Here is a 17,866-nt window from a genome sequence, read left to right on the forward strand (position 1 = left end):
TTTGACAGTGGTAAAATTCCCACCACGTTTATGCCAATTAGACCCAGCCTTGAACCCTTTATTGCGGTCTATGGAAAACCAGAATTGAAGTGAAAATTAATGATGCTATTTAAATGAACTACCCTAGGCATACAATAGCATGATAAGATAAAATTTGCATTGCTATTGCTGTGTTTTGCTTAGCACTATATTCTACCTTGAAATCTGAGAAGTTCATAGACTGGTTCTAGGAAGACTAAACCAGAGAAAAGCAAGTTCACATCAAGTGTGTGAACTCCAGCAATGACTGTTTATGGTGTGACACTTTGAGTTCTTCCAACACTCTCCCTAGCACATCTTCCCTTGAAAATGCCCCCAACTGGCAGTGGAACAAACATAAGCTCTTTCAAAATGATTTTGACCATCTCTGAATTTCCTAATTAGAGTCTAAGAAAAAAAAAATCCTGTCTGTTTAAAAGGAGCAACTTAGTTGCATAATGAATTATTCCTATTTTCTTTTATTTTAATTTAATTATGCAAATTTGGTATGAAATCAATTCCAGCGCCTGTAAAATTGACATTTGTTTGTTTTGTTTTACTTTCAGGGCTTCTTTCTAGTTTCATTAAGCCCACTTGGCAAGGCCCAGAGCTTCTAAAACATTCAGGCCTTCACTTATGCTCATAATATTGACTATAAAGTGCATAGTGAAAATATAGGCTACTTGATAGGAAAATCAAAATATAATACCCAAAGTGGCCATGAGCACCTTTTCTCCTAAGCCTGGGCTATGACAGAATTCTATGATGTAGAAATTAAGTTTTGGTATTTGGTGATTTTCTTAAGGTTGCAGTCTGTGTCATAAGAACTATTATCTGCCTGAAGCTAGGTTTTCCTACTACGCTGCTTTTGTTCATGGACCTCAAGATAATGCAGTAAGTTGCAAAAATGACCTTGCTTCATGTTGCACGGGGACCACTGGTGCCCACGTGAATACCTCTGAGATCTCCATTCCTCTGTCACTTCTGCAACTCAAAGTCCTAGGAATCTTCCCACTTGATATTTTTATCATCAGTCCTAATGTTCATTTCAACAGACTGATTCCCAAATCTATTGATACAATTCCAGGCCAAGATCCGGACATCAATCTCAGGCACTCATATCAGTTTCAGGAGATTATTAAAAATGCCCCAGATTTTAAGAGGTCCTCTGGCTTATCTTCTCAACCATCTTCCCTTCTTCTGCCTTGAAGACTGACTGCATGGAATACTTATCAGTCAAAAGATACAATGGCTGGATTATTTATTCTGAGACCCTGTTTCATATTTTATCACTGTCTTTCTTCCATGAATTAAGTGTACTAAACAATACTGGGCAAGAGAGAAAGCATTTAAGTACAGATCTGCATTGCTGTTGAAGTTGTTCTTCCTAACATGGGCAAATGAAATCAGAGTTGAATGAAACAGGACTGTGACACTTCTAGGACCTCATCATTTTCAGGGGATAGAAACGGCTTTGCATTCAACCACCAGCTCCAGGGCTTAGAATCCAAAACAGCCTTTTAGAATTGGAACTTACAATTGCTTTCCAAATGACTGTGGGAGCGTGGCTAAATAATTATACCTCTCAACCATTGTGTAAACCAGTTTAATCAACATTTTTCAGGCATGTCACAGTTATACAATCACCAAATAATTTTCTAAAATTATGCTGCATTAGAAATCGCCACACATCAACTTAGATTATTTTTACTCATGGCTCTAATCATGCCTGAAAGAAGTTTCTTCTTTTCATACCATTTTATTTACTTTTTTTTTTTTTTTTTTACTATTATTTGGTACTTCCATTGAAGATGATTCATCCTTACAGACTAGCCGGATGCTCTGTTCACTTTATTTGTGTTCTGCTTAATTGCCATTGACTTAATCAAAGATGGCAGATCTTTCAAGCAGTTATAGCATTATTAAATTTCTTTTTCATTCGCTTTATAAATAAAAGAAATCTTGGAAAGCATCCATCCCTAAATCTTGACTTAGAATATATCATAAAAATAAAAGAAAGTTTTTAGGGTCCAACGTCCGTGGGATTAAGAAAGGAGGACATTGCAAACATGCATTTTAATTGTGTTTTGGTAGCACATGTTTCAAGAAGATATCATTCAATTTACTCTCTGAGAAGATACAGAAAACTGGGCACAAATAATTACTAGGTTATTAGTAAAGTACTCAGATTTCTCTTTGGGCTCCTTTAAGCCTATTACAATTATTATTATGACTGTTACTATAAATGCTTTCATTTTTTTTCTAAAATAGTAATCCCAAGCAAGACTGATAAATCAAGAAATGTTCCGAGGAATAAAGCTGAAATGAAATTAGGAATACGAATGGGAGAAATTGTACAACCACATGTGCAAGCACCGCACTGATATTTTGTGCTCCAAACACATTGAGATGTGTGCTTATATAAGCAGGAGGATCAGCATTTAGGTCACCAAATTAGTCTTTCGAATTTTCTTGCTCTATCAAGAATTCTGTTTTCTTCCTGACGTCTTTCACCATGCCAAATTAACTGTAGCACTTTAGCTACCAGTATTTCCACATTTTAAATCTCTTACCGATAAATACATCTCTATGAAAGATTTATTTGATGGCTCGGATAATGACACTGCAGTTGATAATACATCTATTGAACTTGATCTGTAATAGAAAGTGCTTTTGCAAAGTTCTCACTTTGATGGATTAGAAGAAACAATGAACACACTATATTTTTGCCTTGGCTGTTTACACACTAAAAAGATTTTGAAGAAATCAGAATGTGCGAAATTCAAAGGAAGAGAATAATACTTTTTTTTTTTACTTTATTAGAATATTTGTATTGAAGAAAGTAGATTTTCCCTCTGTCTTTTAGTTTGCAGCTTTATGTGTAAATGAAGTATTCGGCTGCATTTATACAGTGCCAGACCATTATTCTGGCTGAATCTGGTTTCAGTGACTATCCCCAAATGACTGGCTACTTAGAAATTTAAAAGCATAGTCTTGGTGCTATAGTCCGTAAAGAATACTCAGACTTATCTCGTTCTTATTTGCATCCGAGACAACTAGGCCTTAGATAATCTTTCCTTTTGCCATAAACACTGATGTGAAAAAAAATAGGAATGGGATGCTTTATTAATAAAGAGAAATTATCTTTGCTCTGATATAAATGATGTTGCAAATTAATGTACAAATGCATTCATTTATCACGTCTAGATTCTGGAAGAATGCCCTGCAGCCTTGATAAAATAGCCCCGAGTTCACGCTGTTTCCAGTCCTCACAGCATGTGGGTCAGCACGACATTATCCACCATGCTGGAAGCACACGCACAGCACTGCCACGTGGCTGATTCCCCTCGCAGTCTTATCCCCTTTATACCACACCGAGAGAAATGATTTCCAGAACTTGAACATTTAAACTAAATGGTTATTTTAAAGCAATATATGATTCAGCAAAAGTAATTCTTGCTCATAAAGACAGCTTAGGTCCAATGAGAATATGGTGAGTTCCCATGTACTGATACTTCACAACTAAAAAGTCCTGCCTGTCAAGGTTAGTTATAAATGGGGCATAATTAAATGTCTAATAAGCATCTAATGGTAGAGAGTATATATTTTAAGTACTTTAATGCCCAAATTACTTTAATCTTGATTCCAAAAATGCTTCTACTAGTTATAAAAGGAGATACCTATCTTATCTGTCCATAGATAGTTTTGTTGTTTTTCATTTTTTTTGAAACAAACACCTCGCTCTGTCTGCAATTGTGGGGAGTCTCGGAAAAAGACACATTGTGTCATGACGTTGTGTTATGACAGTATAGCTCGTTAAATGGTGTTTTCCCTCCATGAAGTTGCTCAGGCTGGTCCCACTGTTTGACACACCTTTCGCACCTTCTTGCACCCAGCTGACATCTTCATTTCTCAAGATTCAGCTGTAGGGTCCACATGATAACTGTCATAATTCTTACATTGTACTGAAATGATTGGTTACGTGCCTGTATCAACAGTACTACCGCAAACCCCGTGGGCTGGAACTGTGTCTGCGTCATAGCTTCACTCCTCACACCTAGCACCATGGTGCCTGCCTGCCTCCTGACCCTCAGTTAAAAATCTGAACTGATCTGAAAATGAATTAGGTATTTTACCCAAACAGCAGCAGCTTCAGCTAAAGCTGTTTATTCCTTCAGGTGAAATTATTTTCTTTTAAGTTATAAGCTATATAAAATGGAGTAAGGCAGTTACCATATAACGCAAAGGAATGGCCAAAGTCCTGCGCTGAGACAAAGTAGTTTTTTGCCCTGTCTTGCTTTGATGGACCTACTACACCAGTTATAATAACTTGTGTACTTTCTCCCTTTGAAAGTATAGACATAGTTAAAGACAGTTGAGTTTCTCAACATGAAAGCAATTTGTAAATGTGCAGATAAGTTTCTCTTCTTCATTATTAAACATTATCAGACGTTTGGCAATCCCTAGTATCAAGCAGATTCGTGTCAATGGTACAGTGTTATGCTGAATTTCTTAAATATTGGAAAATATACTCCACCATACATTTGCTGAAATAATATTTTCTAAGGAATAGAAGTTACCATAATGTTTCATTGTGAAACGCTCCCTGGCATACAGATAATCTGCAGACAAGAGTAACCAAGTGCTCATGTGTGAAACAAAAAGTTTTCCTAGCCTAGCTTTTTGTTTTTTGTCTTTTTTGCACGATGCTGGCTCTCCCACGTCGGGATCTGCCCCCTTGTTTCCTCTCTTGTGATTGGCAGTCAGCCTTCTCGCCCTTAGCAGGCCTCAGTCACAGTGTGGGATGAGGAAGCCAGGTAAAGGTGCTGAGTCAGGCACAAGCTTTACGATACTCTAGGTGAATCTGCTTAACTTTTTTTAGTCTTTTGACGGCAATATTATGAGCAGAAAAAACCCTGTTATTTTAGTAATGGTTCAGCCAATGCCCTACAGGGCCATTTTAAACTTGAATAAATATATCTGAGATGCTAGAAACCTGAAAGGACCCTGGCTCAGGGGTGTAGCCTAAATTCCCAGGATGGGGCCATTTATAACTCCTGCTGTGGCTCGTGCCTAGAGGGACCCACCACCTGACCAGGGCTTTTCTGCCATCAGAGAGAAACAGCACACACAAAAGAAGTTGCTCCCCGGGTCTCTGGAGGTGGCAGGTAGCTGTTTGACTAAAGTTGTTAGTGCAGATGGACTCCCCATTTTGTGGTGACTTAAATCACATATAATTTTCATATCCACTTAAAGTCATTCCTTTCGAAGAAAAGACCTAGGAGATGATTTCCCTAGAGAGAGACAGGAAAAAGAAGCGCCTCAGAATCCTTTTCAGAATCTGTCATTCAAAAAGTGAATTTTGGGGCTTCCCTGGTGGCGCAGTGGTTGGGAGTCCGCCTGCCGATGCAGGGGACACGGGTTCGTACCCCGGTCCGGGAGGATCCCACGTGCCGCGGAGCGGCTGGGCCCGTGAGCCATGGCCGCTGGGCCTGCGCGTCCGGAGCCTGTGCTCCGCAACGGGAGAGGCCGCAACAGTGAGAGGCCCGCGTACCGCAAATTTTGAATTTACTTATTTATTTTGGATTTTTAGTCCAAAATAAATAAGTAAACAAACAAACAGTCTGGGTCTATAGAAAACAAATTCCACAAAGATCAGTCCTATTCTTCATGCGACTATAAAATGTGTGTGTGTATATATATATACAAACATATATATATAATATCTTGGCAAAAATAGTATTCTGATCAAAATACAAATTCATATACTTCGTTCTAATTTAATGTTCTTGGCAGGGCTTTCCTTTTTTCCAGTTCTCTAACTCAAAAAAAATTTTCAAAACTGCAGAAAAACTAGCATAGAAAAAACATTTGTTGAGACAATTTTTAAAATCCAAACACATCTGCTCGTCACTTTAAGTCTTCATCCAGCCTTTCTCCCAGCCCGCTCCCCTCACAGAAGGGGGTTGGGACCACGGGGGCGCGGGGAGAGGGGGGATAGTCTGGCCCTTCTGATGTGGCCAGCCTTCATAATCATGTCCAGAAACAGCCAAGTTACCCGGTTTGCGTATTCACTGCTTGTATATAACATTCTGACGCCAAGACCATGAAGAGCACACATCCAGCGCTCCTTCATTCCATGGTCTACTGGGGGCATTGCAGAGGCCTCAGTCCTCACTTCTTAAGTTCTCTTCTTTCTAATATGCCTGAATTATAGAGACTTTTCAGTATACAGTAAGTTATTGGTTGTCCCTAACAACTGAGCAGTAAATTTAGCCTACTAATTACCTTTCTCTATTTTGCCTTTAATAATAGTAGTTAACATTTACTGAAGGTTTATTTGTGCCAGGAGTTGTTCTGAGTTCTTTAAGTATATTAGTTGATGTACTTTAATAATTAATTCTGTGCATTAGATGCTCTTTATTACCTCCACTTAACCCCGGTCCAGTGTTCTAATCCCCACCCTGCAAGTCAGGCTTCCAGCCACCATGCTGTGTTGCCTTACTCTTTAGATTTCAAACCTAACATTATTCTGTTAATAAATAGGAAGGCCATACGAAATTATTCTGTTTAGCAGTTGATTCTATTTTAACTAAAACTTTAAAAGCTTTTAAAAACACTTTCTACGTGCCAAGGTCGTTGTAAGCACTCTATACAGGTGTGAATTCATTTGATCGTTGCACCAGTCCTATAAGGGCAGGTACCATTATTAATCCCATTGTATGAGGAAGGAAATGGAGACACAGAGACATTGAGTAGCTTGCCCATGGTCACCCAGCTAGTATGATAGAAATCCAGGGTGTGGAGGCAATGCATGTGCCAATTGTTGCAATTATTTTAACATTCTAGTCCTGCCCCTGCTGTTTGCCTTCGAACAAATTATTTCATCTTTCTGATTCTTAGCAACCTCATTTAGGAAGGAGGGGGGCTGATTCCGCGATGTTTTAAGATGTCCTCAACAAACCCTGCAAAGTCGCACTGAAAAGCCTCGTTTATGCCAGTCTGAAGGCTTAAGTGCAAACTCCACCTTTTAAACGGCTGTGCCTTCTGATTCCTCCGGATAGCTCCAAGAATGGTTTCTGGAAAGGGATCAAGCAGGATGCTAAAAATGTAGAAAATATTTCGATGGTCTCCAGAAATGCCAGCTTCAGCTCAGCATGTGCCAGTGGGTACAGATAATCCCTAACACTCTGTGTAAATCCTGGCTCCACCATCCACCAGCTGTGTAAGCTGGGCGAGTACTCCATCATTCTGATCTCAGCGTCTCTCTCTGTAAAGTGGGGATAATAATAATCCTACCTCGACAGAGCTGAGTGAGGATGGAGTGAGGAGTCACCGAGATCATATGTCCAGAGCGGGCAGAAGAGAACTTGGCCCACAGAAAGTAGCAAGTAAACATTTAACATTATTATTGCAGAAGATCTCTGCTCCTATGAAAGGGAAGGATTGCGAATCACTATGGTCATAACTGCAGAGGATTCCTTTCTGAGGTCTGATGGCAGCCCAGCTCCTCCCAAGATTTGGAAAATTGGGCTCATTCTTTACCTCCAGCTTAAAAAAAAAAAATCCAGTTAAATTGCTTAATGGTTAAGATAGATGTGACTTGATACTGAGCTAAATTAGTTTGCTGAAGTTACTTAATTTCAGAGGGCCTGTGTCCAGATCAATACGAGCTAGAAGTTTTTATTTAATCTGATTACTATAACAAGGCAATCAGCGTTGTTAAGCCTAGTCAATTGGTTGGACTGAATTTTCTAAAGTTTGTAAGACATAAATATTCTGCCTGCCCCTTAGTTAAACTAAGAGGAAGTGGCTTAATTATTTGCTAAACGTTTTATAGTATATTTTCTGAGGACTGGAAATAGCATTTTAGAGGACTAGAACCTATTTTCCCTTTTAGACAACTCATCAAACTCTCTCAGTATATAAATTACCCAGTATGCAAGGTAATGGAGAAGAAAAACTAGGAAATTTTGAAATACTTTTGTAAGTGTGATAAAACAATTGAGACTTGAAATTTAACACTACCTGGAGGTATGATTATACTCGCCTGTCACCCTTCTTAGAGGAAACTCACTTTTGCTCTATGGAAGAGCCAAATAAATTAATCCACAGCTTTAAAGTGTGTTATTAGCTTAATGCAAATTCAATCTGGGAAGAAATTAGGTCCTTCAAAAATTGATCACAGAATGTGACACTTAATGGTAGTTTATGAAGTAGTATATTCATCTGGCAAAGTTGTATGTACAAATATGATACGATTATATCCGGGACAAAACAAATACCCTGAATTTAAGTAAAGCTTTCAGACCTGAAGGCAATCAGAGAGATTATATCTTCCACCAGGGGCCCAGAGGGATTAAGTGATTTGCCTAAGGTTACACAGATAGTAAGTGGATATTCCAGATTTGAGCCCGGGATTTCTTGAGCTAAAGGGGAGGGAAGGCCCATTCTTCTCCAGCATGCATTCAGACACTGTTATAATGGTAGCAATTCCAGTAACCACTGTCTTTGAGTACTCCTCTGAGCCAAGCACTCAACCCGGCTCTGTCCACAGGACCCCTTGTCCCACCTCTCACAGCTCTATGAGGTTTGTCTAGTAATTCTCCTTTTATAGATGGCATCACTGAGACTCAGCATTTGTGACTTGTTCAAGGCTATACAGCTAGCAAATGCCAAAAGCTGGGGTCCAGCCTCACTCATGAATCTGCACTCTTTCCACTGGACCCGCTGTTTCACTCATGGGCGCCGATATGACCATACCTTTGACAAGGTTTTCCTTGAAGATCAGTATTTTAACTTCCTGCCGTGATAGCCTGAGCTGTGCGTAACTGTAGATCTTGTAACCGAGTAGGTGAAAAAAAGCCATACCGTTCCCAAGATGCTCAGCTCAAACTCCACGGAAGAGGGCATCAGAATGGTACATTAATTACTGTTTGTCTACTGGTCTTGAAAATTAACTAATTGACTTTTAATAAAGTCAAGCACAAACAATCTACCACATTATTAAAACATCACCTGCTAGCCTATGTAGGCCACGGATTCAAGATCATGAACTTAAAAGAAAAAATCAAATGGTCAACTCCAAGAGGATGACAGCAGAACATTAAGCCTGATGCTCTGTAAATTAATACTTAGAGGTAAACTAGAAATACTGTAGAAAATTACTGTTTATTTAATGTTTCATTCTCTTTGAAAGACACACTCCCAAATGTTCAGTTCTACCCTACATTTAAAGATAAAAATATGATGGAACTCGACTGAGTGAGGATGGTGCTGAGCACGTTGCGGGAAGAGAGCTAGAATCGCAGTAGCAGGATCACAGCAAAATATCTTAGATTTACCAGCTCAACTGCCTAATGTTTTATGTGTGTTAGAAGTATTAGTTCCAAGGCAAAATGAGGGAGTATTATGTTTGTTTGTTTGGAAACTTGTTTTATTAAAAAAGATTTTTTTCATGTTAATGCTATTTTCAGTACAGGTGTGATAGTACTCCATAAAGTATCGTGTACTTGATATAGTAAATTTAGGAATGTAACAGTCCATCTAGGTGCTGGCCCCCTCTGGTCTCCATTAGACGCCCTAGTAGCAAAATGTAAATTCCCTTTTCAAAAATAGAGAGGCCTTTGGGCAACTGGATGAGCAGAGTGGGGTGGGGCGAGGAAAGTGCTCTTTCCCGACAAACTCATGCTTTTGGCTTTGACTTCCTTTAGTAATATCAGTTCTCAGAGAACTGAGATAGACCCTTCTATGCTCCGCAAAAGCATAGGAGGCAAAAAGCTTGTCGTTCACAAGCAGCTGTGGACAAAACCAGCGGCAGAGTACAGGTTAGGGAAATTAGGGATCCAAAAAAAAAAGTTGGAGTAAAGTGCACAGTTACTGTCAAAAATATATTATTTTGATCCTAAGAAAATTCAGAGAATTTTATCCATGAACTAGATTGCTGACCTTTTAATACATTTGGTTTTCATAGAACAATCACCATCGGACATATAAGACTAGTTTGCTTTTTTTAAAAAAAAAATTGCTTGGAGTTATCTACAGGAATCTCGTGAACGCAATTCAAGGCTAACATTCTGCAGCTCTTTGGGTAGTGGACGATTTCCTCGGATAAATCCCCAAGGACAGAGGGAACTGTTAAGCTCACTGCTTCAAGCGGGCGTTTCTCCCATTTTCTCACTCTTTTCTCGCCTCCTCTTTCCCTAAATGCCAGTAGTTTCCAGTTCTCCGTCCTCGACCAATGGGGCGTGAGATCGGGAAATCATGAAGAGTTTCTCCTCGTTTGTAAACTGCCTCTGCACCCGCTGGGGGGGCTCGCCCGCTGGGGGCTTCTGGCCAGGACCCTCGGGGGGACTCTGCTCCGCCCCCGGGGAGGTGGCGGCATCACCGTCTGGACTTTCACCAGCCACCGGGTCCACCACCGACTCCAGGGAGGTGCCGGCCTCCCGCAGCGGGGTGTAGCCCTTATTGCTGCAGGACGGGTCATCCGACTGGGAGCTCGGCGAGTCCGGCCCGGCGGGGGGCGAGCGCTCCCGCCGAAGCGGGGGCTCGGGGGAGGAAGCTGGGGCCGGGACGGTCGAGTCCAGGTCCGCGCTGCGCGAGGCGGGTGGGGGCTCGGGGGACGAGGGCGCCCGGTAGTCCGGGAGCCCGCTGGTGCTGCGGCGTCGCAGGGCCGCGTACCTGCCGGTCCTGGGCAGGCGGCCGCCCTGCCCCCTGGCGGTGCACGCGGCCGCCGCGCCCGCCGGCTCCTCCGGCTCGCGGCGCGCCCAGCGCGCGCCGCCCCGGGCGCCGCGGAGGTCGGTGAAGCTCAGGTCGGGCTCGCCCCGCGGGATCTCCCGGGAGCCGCGCTCCCCGGGCGGCCGCTGCCAGCCTCGGCTCGCGCCCGCTGCGTCCCCATCCCCGTCGCGGTCCCCCGGTAGGGGCAGCAGCGCGAAGGCGCTCAGCGAGGAGCCCACGAGGGAGCTGGCGGTGCTCTGGCGGCCCCAGCTCTCGGGGGGGCTGCAGGGCGCTGGGCTGCTGCTGCTGCTGGCGGCCGCGGTGGCAGCGGCGGCCCGGCGACGGCCGGCCACGCCGGAGCGCTCACGGTAGATGCTGTACACGGCCTCCGCCAGGCTCTGGGGCTCCCGCGGGCGGCACGGGGACGAGGCCAGGTCTGGGGGGGACGCGGCGCCCCGGGCCCCGCCCCCGCCCACCGCCGCTGGGTGGGGCCACGCACCCCTGCCCAGCATCGCCGTCGCCCCGAAGGCGTCCCCGGCGCCGCCACAGCCTCCGGGCTTCAGCTCCAGGCCCCGCGACTGCACGTAGCTGAGGAAGCCGTTGAGCGGCGCGGCCCCTGGGGGCGCCGAGGCGGGGGCGGAGGACGAGGAGGAGGCGGCGGCTGCCAGGTCTTTGGCGCGGAGGCTGTGCACGTCGATGACGGTGGAGTAGAGGTCCCGCAGGTTGATGATCTTGGTCTTCTTGTCCCGGTTTTCATGTAGCACTGCGTTGGCGCAGATGAATAGGAAGATGCCGATGCCCATGATGAGGGGCCCAAAGACCTTGAGCTTGTCCGAGTGTAGGTAGCTGGAGAAAATGCGGAAGAAGAAGCCCACGGACGTAGGAGAGGACGAAGAGGGTGCGGAGGACCGTGCTGGAGGCGTGCTCCTGGGCGCGCCCACGGAACTGGCGGTGACATCCTCCGGAGGCCCCGGGTGCTTCCTGGACCGGTTTCTGCTGCCACTGCTGCTGCTGTTGGTCATGGTGGGGACGCGGTGGCCGCTGCCTGCGGGCGGCAGCTGCTTACCCCCCTCCCTGTTGGTCCCGTTGGCCTTGGGCCAGTAGCCCACCACCGCCAAGGCTATGCCCACCAGCAGCACCAGGATCCCGCAGAGGGCGATGAGCCCGGAGACGGAACAGAGCTTCAGCTTGCCTTTCACCACCACCACGTCGTTCTTGCGCCTCTTCTTGGCTTTCCGCCTGCGCTTGGGGACTTGGCTTGGGGGGCGGAGGGGATCCTGCTTTCTGGCGGAAATCCTCAGCAGGCCGCCGGTGGCGATCATGGCGAGCGGGTGCAGTGCGGGGCTAGCCCCTGGGCGGAGGCCTGTGCTGGGGCGGGGGCACCAGCTGCCCACTAGCTGCTCCGCCACCTCCTCCCACTGCAAAGCAGAGGAAGACAGTCAGAGGGTGTAGGCTTGGCTGCAGCAACATCCCACGGGCTGCCATGGTCTCGCTCCCGGGTCCCACCACGTGCGTGTCCCTCGTCCCAGGGCCATTACCCGCTAACGGGAGTGCCCTAGGTAGAGACCAGGGGGTGCAGGAAATGGATTAGGGAAGAGAAGCGCTGTTGCAATAATTGATCAGAGACGATAAAACACTTTGAGAGTCCACCTCTTTCTCCCCTTCCCCCCCCCCCCCCCCGCATCCTCCACTCACTCTGTAGGTACTATTCCAGCAGTGCTCATTTCAAACGCTCCTGCCTGACAGCCAACGGCATTCTGACCATTAGTAAAAGCTATCAATAAATGTGGGACTCGGCGGTAGTGGGCGAGGGCTTTCCTGGCTTTCTCAAGGGAGCTGCCCCAGAGTTCCAAGTCTCTGACGGAGCACAGAGATCTGTCAGTGTGGGGCCCACAGTCCCAAAAACAGTCACAAAAGTTACTGATTTATAAAGACAAAAGGAAATCATTTCACTGGATGGGAATTAAAAGTCATATCCTGGCAGACAGACTATTTACCCGAGATAACTAATAAAGAGTTCATGGCTAGGAGAACAGTAGAGAACTATGTCAGTGCTCTGACCATGGATCCATCCACCAACTGGTCTCTCAGCCATCACTGTTCTTACAGCTAGAGGCACGCTGATCCCTCTCACAGCTTCCTCATTTCTCTTTTGCAACATCTGGACAGCTTCTTGGGGTGGAATATTTAGGTTTAGGTAACTGGTTATGTAACTGCGCTCTTCCTTCTGGCTTCCTCTCCTCCCTCAGAGGAACTCCCTTAAAGGTATCATGTGCTAGATCTCATCAGGGAATTTGAGAAGTCCCCCGGAATCTCCAAGAGAAAGATCTTTTTCTCATATGGGAAAATTCAAATCTGAAAACAAAGCAAAACAAAAACTAAAAAACAAACTCTGCCATAATAGCGTTCCGACCCCTTATTACTGTGCCAACAGCACATTCTAAACAATCCAAATATTCAAATGAGGAGGCAGTTAACTAGGTACAGCAGTCTACATAATAACGATTTGTAGAATGACATTTCCCCAAGTGAGAGCTGTTTTCATCTTTTTCTTATGAGGTCATTTTTAGGAAAGGAGGACAGCAACAGTCAATGGACTCTCCTATAGGAAGTTTAGTTGTTTATAATAAAGCTTGGGTAGGCAAATGCACAGACGCATCTCTGTGGATATCTGTCAGCTTCTAAAAATTTCAATCCTACTGGATCCCCAGAGTAACACATTTTCTGTTCCATTGGTTGTGTTCCCTTCTATAATAGAGATGTTAAAATTAAGGGCATTGTATGAAATTGAAAGGCTTAGATATCACTCACAAGCCTTTGGGAATTATATCCTTTATAAAATAATGTTTTAGAATAAATTACCCTTTGGAAATGTGGGATTACTTCGGTAGAATTTTGCTTTTAATTGGTGCCTGGGTGAAGAGCTTTGGCCCTTGATTCACCTCCATCATACCAGTTCAGGCAGGATCATTCCTCCACTGGTGGAAAATCAAATGGTAATCAACTATTTCTAATGTTTGCAAATCAGTATCTTCTCGAACTTGGTTGGTTTTCAGTAAGGAGGAACGCCAGGTGGGTTAGAGAGGGGTTAAACATGAGGTAGGTTACAGAGGGTTAGTAGAGAAACATCTATAAACCTTTTGAATTTCGTTTTTAAGGAGCTGCACCAGTAAGTACAGATTGAAAAAAAAAAAAAAAACCAAAACCAGAGTAGCTTACTGTCCATCCCTTCCTCCCACCCCCAGATGAATACATTCATTACGTAGTTGTAACACAAAGACTGCTTAGACTCTAGCATCTTTAATGTAATAATCTGAAGACCTGTGATGATTTTAAGAAGGATTGAGGAAGCCAGACATTTTAGAAGCAAACCCAGACTCAGTTGGCAAGGTGGCTTTCCCAGAGGAGAGAAAGGCTAACATTTTGTTGGGCATTGATATGGGTGCTGGACGTCTTGGGAGAGGAAGGTCCACACCTGTATTTCACCTCAGCAAGGCAGCTTTGGCTCTGGGTGGAGTGTAAGGAAGACTGGAATGGGTTTCAACAAATCGCTTACAGAAGATCTTTAAAATTAGTTTAACAGCTAGTAATTAACTCCCTAGTTTATTATTCCTTCAGCTCTGCTGAAGCCTGAACTCCTTTATTATGTATTTCCATCTGACGGGAAATACTGATAAAGGTCAGATGGCACGGAAAACCCACCTTTGAGGTTTTCTTCATACAGAACGAAGGAAAACAAACTTATCATTCGAGCTTGGCTGCCCTAGCAATTTACTGCCTAGTGCTGGTCTTTGGGTGGTTAAGGAATGGAGGATGGGGAAGCAAAGGAGGGATGTCTAAAAATACGACCGCTTCCAAGAGAGACATTCAAGTTCTCGGCTCATGATGGATTAAGCCCCACTCGGTGTCTGAGGCTCAGAGCCCACAGGACTGGGAGCGCCCTGCCCTGCCCTGCCCGGGACTCGACCCAGGTCCTCGACCCCCGGTCCCTCACTGGCAGGGCAGCGAGCCCCTTGCCCTTCTTATTAGGTCTGCTTATGTATGTTGGAGTCACATGAGTGCAGCAGCTGGGAGTCCGCCTCTGGAAAGAAAACAGGCAGGAGCGAAGTGAGGGCAGTCCTGAACTCGCTTTTATCTGGGCAGCGCATGCCGTGTAGCCCGCCCAGGAAAATTACTCTGCCGAACACCCGCCCGGGGGACCCGGGCTCGGGCAGGAGGGCTGGGGAGGGGCCGCTCGGGGGCCGGGGACAGACAGAATTGCTCAAAATGGCAGCACTGTAAGCAAACAATATCGCTCACTTACCCGGCAAGACTGGGGCAGCTCGCAGCCAGAGAACGGGCGCTCGGGCTACACAAAGGAACCATGGAGAAACTTTTTCAGCCCGAGCCGACGGCGGAGCGCAGGGACAGCGCCTCGGGGCCCTCCATCCGAGCGCGGCTCAGCAGCGCAGCAGGGGCGAGCGCCCGCCCGGGGTGCGCAGCCCCCTACGGTGCCGGGGCGGGAGCCATTTCCAAGAGTTTCCAAGAAGTGTCAGGTCCTCCGCATCCTGCATCCTGCCTGGAGCCGCTCTCCCCGCCGCCGCCGCCGCCGCCCCGGTCCCTCGCCGTGCCCTCCCGCGGCGCTCCCGGCCGACCCGGCGCCTCTTTGTGTGGCTGCCGCGCGCCGGGCTCCGCCGGGTGGAGTTGAGCCCGCGGCGGCGGCGGCTCGCTCGGCTCGGGGCGGCCGGACCCGCGGCTGTTGCTAAGAGACCGGAGCCATGACACAGGGAAATTGCTGCAGGATGGCAGTCGGTACCCGGCCCGACTCGGCAGCTCTGGGGCGCACCCGCCCCCCGTCCCCCGCCTCCTCCCCGGCTCCCCGCCGCCGCCCCCCCCCGCCGGCCTCCCCCCCGCTCCCACCACTTCCTCTCCCGCGGGCGCGCGTCTCTTCGGAAGAACCGCTTCCCCGAGGACTGGGAGGCGTGAGGGGAGGCGGAGGAGCGGGCCCGGGCCGGGGGCGCGCGCGGGGAGGGCAGGGCGCCGGGCGCCTCGGCCTCGGCCCTCCCATACCCCGGGGCGCCCCGGGACCGCTGCCTGCCCTGGCTGGGAGCTTTGTTCTTTTTCTCCCAACTAACCTGTCTGACCAGCGGGCCGAAGGGGGCCCAGAGAAAGGGCCGCCGCTCCGGGAGGGGCTCCCCATCAGCATCCGGGGGGTGCTCTCGGGGAGCACGGGGTAGCGCCCCCGTCTCCTTGCCTCCCTCCCTCCCCGCCTCCCCTCTTCTCTTTCCTCTTTTGTTGCCTGTACTGTCGGACGCGACACAGCTTTTGCTGTTTCCCCCCCTCCCACTTGGGAGTTGGCAGTGTGGACGCAGAGCGAACACAGTAAGTTGTCCCCCAGCGAACTCGGGCCCGGCGGAGTGGAGCCGCCCCCGCCGAGCTGCGCGCCCCGCGGGGCTCGTGGCTACCGCGGTCAGCTGTCCTCGCGCTCCAGCCCAGCCGGGCTTTGTGGCCGGCCTCCCCGGGACCTCGGCCGCTCCCCCGGACGCGGGCAGCTGGGGCCCATCGGAGATTAGAATCGGCCCCGGGGCTCTCGCTGTGCGGCAGCCCCTCCTGCTCCGACCCGCGCGGTCATCAGCAAGCATGGAAAGGAAAACTGTCATTCTCCAGGAATCAGGGTTAGAATCAGAGGGGAGGTGGGGGTAGGGAGGCCGTCCAAACCCCCTACGTCATTTTTAAAAAGCGAGAGGGAGAGAGAAATCCTGTTTCCTAGCTCGTCCCTGCCCTCTCAACTGTAAAGTAAAAATGACAGGGAAAAAAGAATTTCAAAGTGGAATTTCCCCGTGGAGAATTGAGAAGAAAGTAAGAAAGTTTTAAATTATCTATTGAAATGGGGCAGCCGAGGTTCAAGAAGAAAGTAACAGAAGAGCAGGTGCTGTCTGAACTTCGGGGTCCAGACAGAAATATTTGGCTGGGGGCGCTGTTGTATATTCTGAGTTTGGCTGGCTGTTTAAGGGTCCACGGATCCCACCCAGGAGGGCTTTGCCGCCCACAGTTCCAGTTACAAGATTGTTCCTCAAGGTGCACAGCATTCTCTTGTGTTTAAAGCTAGAGCTTGCACTTTACAAAAAGAACAATAAGGACCAAACATTCACGGGCTTCAAGAGAGAAATGTGATGATACGGGGATGGAGATGGTGGGGAGACAGGAGGGGGTGGAGGAGAAATGTTTCCTCAGAGGAAACCTCCTGCACCTGCTTGTTTGGAAGGTGGCCTCTGTCCCCCTTTCCAAGCAAATAATGAAGCTGGATGTTGATCAGGGTGTTCAGAGCCCACCACCTTCTACCTCTCTGTTCCTGCTCAGGTTCAGAACGCTAGAAAACAAGCCATAACCAAGGGGAAGTTTTCAATCCCACATTGGAGTGTTTCCCTTTAGAGAAATCACTGCAAAGAAGAAATCACTGGGTCTAATAGTGATTTGAAAAGGTTTTTGGGTTTTTTTTTTGTTTTTTGGCTCTGAGCATCTAGACTTCTTGAATCCCAGTAATAAACTGGTGTTTTGCACAAAGATTGGATCTAAGATCTCATTACACAGCTAGCTGCCAGGGGCCACGGGGGACAACTCCTATCCTCGTGGGCCTCTGTTTGCTGAGCTGTGTAAACGGTAATCATGCTGCAGAACTTCAATACGGTCTGAGGTGGATTAAGCCGTTAATAGTTTCAAATTTCTACATAAATCATAGCCCTCATTTGCACAGTTAAAACTCATTTGAGGGATTTGAGGAGAAAAGAGAAGCATCCTTTTCTAGACAAACAGGCCTTGGGACATATTTTTCTTATGTTGGTGACTGCAATAAAATTTATGGTTTATTATCCAAAGGCTTCCTTCCAAACTAAGTTCTTTGGAACTTTGAACTGTTTCATTTCACCTGAGTGTTATCACCTTCAGTAATTCTGTTTTCAGCTCAGGGTATCAGAGGAAATCAGATCACATCTGTTTCCAGTGGAGTCCTTTATCACCTCTGTAATAATATATCAACATACATTCCCACGGGTTTCCAAGTTACGTAGTTATTTTGAAAGGAACAGTGATGCTCTTGGCCCTTCTGGAGTTACTTTCTTTCTAATTACACTGGCCGTTCAGTTGGGATGATTTC

General features: G+C 46.8%; 1 protein-coding gene across 2 annotated transcripts; it reads right to left on the reverse strand.

Moving 5' to 3' along the window:
* Nucleotides 1-1,775: 1,775 nt before the first annotated feature.
* On the reverse strand, nucleotides 1,776-16,310 carry TMEM200C (transmembrane protein 200C). 2 transcript variants are annotated; one of them, XM_030836655.2, is made up of 3 exons: nucleotides 15,849-16,310; nucleotides 15,038-15,082; nucleotides 1,776-12,152 (listed from the first exon to the last, which is right to left on the reverse strand). In XM_030836655.2, exon 3 carries the CDS (start codon nucleotides 12,054-12,056, stop codon nucleotides 10,221-10,223), a length of 1,836 nt encoding a protein of 611 aa, XP_030692515.2. In that variant the 5' UTR covers nucleotides 12,057-12,152; nucleotides 15,038-15,082; nucleotides 15,849-16,310; the 3' UTR covers nucleotides 1,776-10,220. The 2 variants fall into 2 exon arrangements, with proteins under 2 accessions (XP_030692515.2, XP_030692517.2); XM_030836657.2 differs by lacking the exon at nucleotides 15,849-16,310 and having other exon boundaries at nucleotides 1,776-12,289; nucleotides 15,038-15,531.
* Between the last annotated feature and the right edge of the window lie 1,556 nt (nucleotides 16,311-17,866).

This window comes from Globicephala melas, chromosome 13 (assembly GCF_963455315.2).
Source record: "Globicephala melas chromosome 13, mGloMel1.2, whole genome shotgun sequence".
In the NCBI taxonomy this organism is placed as follows: Eukaryota; Metazoa; Chordata; class Mammalia; order Artiodactyla; family Delphinidae; genus Globicephala; species Globicephala melas.

What these genes read in the sequence shown, in the direction of transcription:
- TMEM200C (XM_030836655.2), bottom strand. Translation starts at nt 12,056, where the DNA reads ATGATCGCCACCGGCGGCCTGCTGAGGATTTCCGCCAGAAAGCAGGAT.